Source organism: Capsicum annuum, chromosome 5, assembly GCF_002878395.1.
Source record: "Capsicum annuum cultivar UCD-10X-F1 chromosome 5, UCD10Xv1.1, whole genome shotgun sequence".
In the NCBI taxonomy this organism is placed as follows: Eukaryota; Viridiplantae; Streptophyta; class Magnoliopsida; order Solanales; family Solanaceae; genus Capsicum; species Capsicum annuum.
The window spans coordinates 152,145,082-152,153,524 of NC_061115.1; the positions used below are offsets into that span (position 1 = coordinate 152,145,082).

The window sequence follows — 8,443 nt, forward strand, 5'->3', positions numbered from 1 at the left end:
CCGGATCATTTAATTCGTTGCTGCGATAATTAAATTATTGGTCTTTCCCTTTGATTTTGACACCGCAGAATAATTATTTCAAGATGACTTAACATTCACTTCAAGATGACTTGATTCTATACAGTAGTGGGGGTAGTAACTCATCACGGGAGTAAACTTGGTGGCAAATGGGCAAGGTTAGTTGGGTTTGGGTTTGAGAAGAACACAAAACAAATAAAAATGGATCACAACTTAACCCGTTCACATTTCCTGCGATCAAATACAGGCTGGATAAACAATGGGTTGGGTTAAAAATGAATATGACCCATATTTATGTATGTGCAAGAAAACCATAATACGGGCGAGCAAATTAAATCTGGGTTAAAATTGCCACCCTAAAACTTGCATGCGTGACATACTGTGAAGAAACCAAACACAAGGTAAAAGCGAAAACTGCCAACTATATTACATTGAACACAGAAGTTAACAACGATATGTACTGAAAAGATATGAGAGCAGAAGCATGTTCTGGGCTGCCTGAGTCTGAACCTGGTGAAGAATTTTCCGGTTGATGAGGAGGATCTAATCCCAGAACTATAAAGATCTGTAACTTTAAGGATGTGTTAAGTGGTGGGGTTTGCTTATGCTTCTTCACTGCCACTTTGATTGCCATATTTGAGTATATTGAACTTGCAAAGAGGACAGGTTGCATTTATATACAACCACTTGTCAATGCATGCTGCGTGAAAATGATGACGACAAGGGAGCTCACGCATCTCAATTCCATCTTCATAGGAACAAAGGCAAATGCAGCATTCCTGCAAATGTAAAGAACGAGTTCAACTTCTAGGACTGGGAAAGTTCGAGATACTTTATGAAAAGTTACTGGCTGAGAAAAGACTAATGTTTCATAAAACATACAGCATCTTCTGGTGGAAGAACATGCTCAGTAGGTGTATCGGTGTCGCATTCAACCATTACGCCTCCAAATGATTCTTGAATCTCACCATTCTCTTTCTCAAAGTTGCCTAGTCTCTTAAACTTGTATTTAGGCAGTCTTTCAACATCTTCCTTAGTTGCACCTTGCTGTTTCAAGGAATAAGCAAATTATGAGAAAAATATTGAGAACCTCCAGGTGAAAGAGAAGATCAACACAAGAAAAGAAGCGTCTCCATCCCATTTTAGGTGATCTGATTTGATTAGTTTTTCAAGTGGATGAGATCGTTCGAGTGGTCTTTGTAGGAGATGAAATTGCATGTGTGTGGATTGAACGAGATTAAGTTGGGGAATCAATGAGAGGACATCAATTCAGATCCTTAGGACTTCAGGCAAGAGCTGAAATTCCAGTTGTATTTAATTGTGTAAGGGTGCATAGATAGGGAATACAACTTTTTGACCACTCTTATTACACTCTTAATTGTTATTCTATATACTGTTTTTCGTTCTGAGCCGGGGGTCTATTGGAAATAGCCTCTCTACTTCATTTGAGGTAGTGATATGGACTCTGCACACTTTAACCTCCCCAGACCCCACTTTGTGAGAATTCACTGGGTATGTTGTTGTTGTTGTTATTGTTGTTGTGACTCTTACTAGAATAACACACATCTATGCATATTAAACAAACCCTACCCGTTTTATGTTTCTAAAATAAACTCGGAAGTATGAAAAAACCCGAACCAATGGATATTCTAACATAATTTGCAACAATTCTTTGAACCATATTGAGAAAAACCAATATGTTGTGTACATTGAAACCCTTTTTTTTCTTGGTTTATGAATAACAAGGAGCTTTCACTCAAACACCATATCAAAAAGAACAGCTGCCCCCAAAACATAAACAATATGTTGCTGAACTTGTCTGACTTTTAACAATATATTCATATGTATATTGCTGAATCTGTTTTTCTTTTTTACGAACTTGTATGACTTTTAACAATATATTAATATGTATATTGCTGTATCTTTTTTTCTTTTTTACGAACAGTAGACGGTATTCATTTTGATACGTTTCCAAATATTCTCAAGCTAACATTATCTAGAAACACAGGAATTTTCTAAACGCTAAAATAGAAATTGCTTTTTCTTCCATAACGACAAATATTTATAAGGTATAACTTTGCAAAATAGAGTAACTTGTTTTTAAGAAAAAAAAAATCAATTTAAATGTTGAAGTTACCCAACTAGAGCATACAAGACGTTAAAAGAAATAAATAACAAGACTATTTATGTACTATGTACGCTCTAAATTTATTTGGGACTGAGGCGAAATTGTTGTACACTTACAAAATTTGGAGTATATAGGAGGAAATCAGTATTTAAATAGCTTAATTTGAACAGTAAATCAAGTTAGGAGATAGCTAAATTTTTAAAGCATAATAATTAAGAGTTCAGTTAGTGTCCATCAGATGATCAATGTGGCCATTTTCATAAATAGGTCCCAAAATGGATTACAGGGTTATGAACCAACGTTAAAAAGAATTTTCTTCCACACATTTTCCCATCTACTCACAAGCACCTTTGAACCATTATTAACTGAACTTAATGGCAGAAGGGTTTCTATAACAATATACTCAGTGGCAAACACATAATGAGTACTGTGACAATTAATGGAGAAAAATATTATTGAATTGTGTGTCTACATCATTACATTGAGACTCTATTTATAGACACTATATTCCAATCCTTTTTCAAATAGGTCACTATATTAAAATCCTTTTCCAAGTCGGATTCTATATGTTATTCTTATTCCTACTCATATTCTAACACGCCCCCTCTAACTGATGCATACAAGGCATATGTACCAAGCTTGTCATGGATGTAATTAATACGAGGATCGGTGAGGAACTTGGTGAAGATATCTTCAAGAAAACTCATAAGGACTGCTTTAGACGTCTAAGAGACCTCAGTTGAAAAGGAACAAGCTAAAAAAGTGATTCAAAAAGTAGTAAACATCATGGAAAAGTCGATTTGTCGCTAGAAAATTGCCAAAAACTGGTACAAAATATAGTTGAGTAGATTTTGAACAAGATTGTCACCGAAGAACTGGTCGGAACATGCATACGTGGATTATTAAATTTGATGGCAGAAAAGTGGTCAACATCTGAGAAAAAATTATACGGGTAGAGTCGGAATGATGACGCGACCCTACTGAGAAAGAGCACTATAGCACGACCCGACCGAAAAAGAGAAATTATATAACTAGGATCGGAATAATGGCACGACACTGCCGGAAAAGAGATTATATAGGAAGGGTCGGAATGATAGCACGACTCTACTGAGAAATAGAAATTATATGGGTAGGGCTGAATGATCGCACGACCCTACGCAAATGGGATTTAAGGAGCCACCGGAAAGACGCACAGAACTATGCAAATCAGATCTGAGGAGTCACCGAAAAGACAGAAGGTGTTATGCAACTCAGATATGAGAAAGTAGTTTGAAAAAATGCACGGTACTACACAAATAAATATGAGAAAGTAGTCACCGAAAAAATGCACGATGCTACGAAAATAGATATGAAAAGTAGTCACCGAAAAAATGCACGGTGCTACGCAAATTAGATATGAGAAAGTAGTCACCGAAAGAAGCATAGTGACCAACTTTTGCTAACATAATCATAGGCCAGAAGGGCAGCATATACGAGTTATAGCTGCCCACCGACAGCGGAAGCTCTTTGATTCTCTACCAAGATCGTAGAGGATTTGATACCATATGAGAATTAATGGAGATAAATATTATTGAATTGTGTGTCTACATTATTATATTGAGACTCTATTTATATACACTGTATTTCAATCCTTTTTCAAATAGGTCACTACATTAAAATCCTTTTCCAAGTAGGATTCTATATGTTATTCTTATTCCTACTCATATTCTAACTTACATGGTATCAGAGCCACGCCAATCCCAAATATTTGTTCACCGATGTTGGGCCCCCATATTATATTACTCACGCTCCAGTTAACGAGGCTTGGGCGTGCGGGAGAGTGTTAAGTATCTCACATCGAAAAAGGGATGGGTAATTGGTCTCCTTATATGGACTTTGACAATCCTCCCCTCATGAGCTAGTTTTTGAGGTTGGGTTAGGCCCAAGATCCATTCTTAACAAGTACTTTGGAGGGAACAAATTAAAAAAAGAAAATTCTCTAAGGGGGCAAAATACAAATTTGGGGGGCTTATTTTAAATATTACTGAGATTCTAAAGTATACGATACTAGAACTCTCAGAATCTTTTTACATGTCATGGGCCGAGAAAAATGCAGCAGATTCCAATAAAGAACATCTACGTTTACCATGAGTGAAGAGAGAGGTCCAACTTGAAGTTGTTGGAATACACTGGGTATGTTGTTGTTGTTGTTGTTGTTGTTGGGCCGAGAAAAATGCATGGCGCATTGCAATAAAGAACATCTATGTTTACCATGAGTGAAGAAAGAGGTCCAACTTGAAGCTAAATAAGTATGAAGGTAAGACTAAATATGCATGATATACTATTGATACAGTAGCAATCAAATCTTTCCATAATCTAGGCCTTTCCCCACTGAGATAGCTTTGGAACTGATAGTTGAGAAGTACATGCCAAAAGGAATGTCGTTTGATATGAATCATGACAATTGATAGAAGTGACAAAAGGATTTACAGATATACCTGATCTGCCACTGCATATAAGATTGCAATGATACATGGGAGACAGCAGCAAACAGCAATTCCAATGACACAAGCCACAGCAACACATATAACAACAAAAAACACATCAAACGCCAGAAATGTGATACACAGCCTGCAAAAGACCCCACGTAAATTAACATAAAATAGAAGAAAAAGAAAATGCGGCAGAATTAGGGCCCAGTTTTGAGATAAACCAGTAAAGTTGAGGTGCATCACGGGTCATAGTCTGGCCACCAGCAGATACCCAATAGAACCCAATTATCCACCAAATGAAAGAAAACATGGTGTTTGCAGACTCCAGATGCTTGGCGACACTGAAACAGTAAATCAGGAATCAGGGGTACATTACTAGACACAAATATAGTTTTATTCTTCTCGGTAAAGGAAAAAAACTACGTTTCCACAATTCAGTCATGCATCTGGAACAACCTTCATTTTTCACAGCTGGTATCAGTTTGAATAACTTTGAGATTCATGTTCAACTATCCTGTTCAGCAGCCTACTGGACATTATTTCTCAAATAGGCCACTAAGCCTATTGCTTCAAATGGAAACTAGAGCATCAGTGACATGGGTTCCCATTTCAGCCACTTATATACATGAGAAGTTTTGAATTAAGGTTACCTTTGAGTTGAACTATAGTGATAAGGATTGTTGCATAGCACCAAATGAGTTAACGCATGTTGGAGACGCAATTAAATAAATAAAAATGTGCTTTTTATATCAGGTTAAGCATTTAGATGAGCACACTTTAACATGGTATCAGGGCAGAGCAAGCACAGATACTCGGTTCGAGTCTAACCGCTACTCATTATCAAAAAGAATTTCCAGATGCTTGACCCATGAAAAACAATTATGTGTTGAATACATAATTACAACAACAACATACCCAGTGTATTCCCACAAAGTGTTGGGGAGGGTAGAGTGCACACAAACCATACCACTACCTCAGATAAAGTAGAGAGGTTGTTTTTGATAGACCCCCGACTCAGGACAAAGTTGAATACATAATTAAAAAAAAAAAATGTGCTCCCTTTAACATCTTAAGCCTTTGGATGAAACGATCACCCACTTCAACAATGCAAATTAAGAAAAGAAACTAGCACTAAATTCATTTGAGCACACCAGAGTATATAGCCTTAACTGATTTAATACCACACTATAGTTAATTCGCCAAATCAACTCACAATTTTTGCATAAATCTACAGTCTGAGACATTGATCAGAACCTACAATTTTCTGCTCAGGTAACATATGTCTGTCATTAGCAAAGTCTCTAGAAGTAAAGACTCCCCTGCCCTTACTATTCCGATAAGAGAGGTTCCATTCAGTTTCTTTTGTCAAAATTAAGGCTCTAGTGCCTCTCTAATCAAATAGGACAACATTGACGCAGCAGATTAATGCAGTGATTACCAATGATAAAGCAACATTCATACAAGAAATAACAAGCTATCTAAGAAAAACCATCGGCAGCCATCGGAAAACCACAATCCAGATGTCATTTTTCTGCACTACTGGCTATCCCAATTACTAATAAAATGATTACCCCGACCTCTTATCTTGCCAAAAGTAGGTGCAGAGAAAAACAATGAATACCTTTATCTGGATACAGAAAAGATTCCACAAGCCCTTCCAAAACCAGATTTGACACACCTTATCCACATCCAACTTCCGATACTTCAGTAATAAGTATTTTTCCTAGGGCTACCACTCTTTCAACCATTCTACAGAAACTAGATTCAGAATTCAAGGAATAGCATTAAGCCATCATACAAAATTCTAGAAACAACATTTCGCAATTTATTATGCGATCAGTTTCACCAACAAACATCCACAAAAGCGAGAATTACCCAAAATGATAATATTCTCAGTCCATTTTATGTGAGTGTTTAAAAAGGTAAGCACTTAAAAATGATAACTTGATTTATAATGAAACATTAATTATTGAGATAATGAACAAAAGCCACACCTAATATATAACCTTTTTGTGAGTTTCATACCTGAACTATCAAGTTGGTGCATTTCGCATTTCATACCCAAACTATCACTAATTATTTATCAAAACACACCTCAAAGCTAACTAGACCAAAAGTCTGAATATAATCGCCAAAAGACACGTGACAACTAAATTTACCATAAAATTTCGTCCATATGATCGTTAACTCATTAATTTCGAGGTGTGTTTTGTTAAAGTATTGATACTAGTTCTGATTAAAAAAAAAACACGGAAATACATGATAGTTCAGGTAGGAAACTCACAAAAAGGTGATATTTCAGCAGCGATTTCGACCATTATCTCTAAGTTATTTGAACAATTTAATTGGATCCAAATTCTAGAATTTCGTACAAAATCATAATTCATAAGTATAATACCTAGTTTCATCCTCGTTTTGAGGCGTCTCCAGTAGATAATCAGGCGAATCTCCTCCATCACTTTCCGAACTTAAGTTCACAACTCCGCTATTCCAACTAGCACTACCACTTCTCTCCCCCGAATAACTCTCATTTTCATTAGAATCCCGTAACCGTCTTCGTCTATACTCAACAAAAACACAAACTATATGAAGCACACTCTGTAAACCATATCCAACAATCCAAAGCCTTAACGGCATCGAAGGATTTTCATTTCTACTCAACACCAACACCGAAATCGATACAATAACAAAAGCTAAGTTCCATAAAATATCCAAAATCACTATCGGTTTTGAGTAAGCCCAGTCACTTTGCCGTTCCTCGATTTGTTCAGCTGCAGCTTCACGCACCCGCATCGACGGCTCACGCATTAATCGGCGGCTACTTGCACGCCGGAGAAATCCGGCAGCTCCTCGGAGGCTTGGAGGGCGACGGAATGAACTGCGGGTGCGGGAATTTTGGCTTGTGAGTAACGGCGTCGTATCGAATCCGTTACCGTTACCGTTACTGGGGCTAACGTTGGGGGTGGACATCGTCGGAAAATTGTGAAATTGAATGTTTGTTTGGTTGGTTTAGTGTTGATTTTTTCGGACAAAATGATGATTTCGAATTCGGATTAGGAAAGTGAGGTGTCGCATTTGTACTTTATGAAATGATTTAAGACACTTTTTCGATTAACCCCGCCAAATAACACGCTTAGGTTTCTTTCTTTCATTTCTTTTTTTTTTTTTTAAGAAAAATTAACTCATTTAGTCATTCATATTTGTTATAAACTATAAATGGCGCTATTCTATTTACTTAATTTAACCACTTTAATTTTAATTTACTTTTTATAAAACACTCCTCTCTCTACCCACAACCTCACCTCCCTTGTGCTAATTTCTCCCTCGCCTCATTTGCTTTCACTTTCAAATTTAAAATCTAAGTAGGCGTGGCCATCAAAATTAAAAAAATTGAAGTTTATATTGGAGTTGTGTTTGGCCATGTCTGTTTAAAAGATTTTTTTACATTTTGAATTTTTTTTCTAACTAGGATTTTATGCTCCCAACTTTTTAAAACTATCAAAATCACCCAACTACTAATTTACCTACTAACATACAACCAACTATGTCGTAAGATCTACTTTTTTATTCAGTTTCTATCCGTAAAATGAAACATCCAGCAACAAAGTAGTCTGGACATTAGATACCACAGGCAATACAGTTGAAACAAAATTGAAGAAAGATAATACAAAAATGTCTTAGATGCAATCTTAGCCAAAAGATGGTAATATGTTGTATTAATCACTGTTCAATGAGCAATTATGAGAAAAAATCATCATTGATTGCATCAGTGACTAAACACTTAAAACTTTTAAACATTATGACGGTTTTGTGTAAAAATTTTAAA

At 36.3% G+C, this 8,443-nt stretch overlaps 1 protein-coding gene across 1 annotated transcript; it reads right to left on the reverse strand.

Annotated features, from left to right (window-relative positions):
* Positions 1 to 282: 282 nt before the first annotated feature.
* LOC107870891 (E3 ubiquitin-protein ligase At1g63170) lies at positions 283 to 7,800 on the reverse strand. Its single transcript, XM_047413198.1, has 5 exons — positions 7,016 to 7,800; positions 4,839 to 4,958; positions 4,624 to 4,756; positions 901 to 1,065; positions 283 to 797 (listed from the first exon to the last, which is right to left on the reverse strand). Exons 1-5 carry the CDS (start codon positions 7,585 to 7,587, stop codon positions 621 to 623), a joined length of 1,167 nt encoding a protein of 388 aa, XP_047269154.1. The 5' UTR covers positions 7,588 to 7,800; the 3' UTR covers positions 283 to 620.
* Positions 7,801 to 8,443: the final 643 nt, after the last annotated feature.

Bases quoted from the DNA above. Each gene is read 5' to 3' on its own strand.
- LOC107870891 (XM_047413198.1), bottom strand. From the start codon at position 7,587: ATGTCCACCCCCAACGTTAGCCCCAGTAACGGTAACGGTAACGGATTC. The intron at 4,757-4,838 runs GTTTATCTCAAA...GGTCTTTTGCAG, and splicing joins GATGCACCTCAACTTTACTG to GCTGTGTATCACATTTCTGG. The intron at 798-900 runs GTATGTTTTATG...TTACATTTGCAG, and splicing joins TTCTTCCACCAGAAGATGCT to GAATGCTGCATTTGCCTTTG.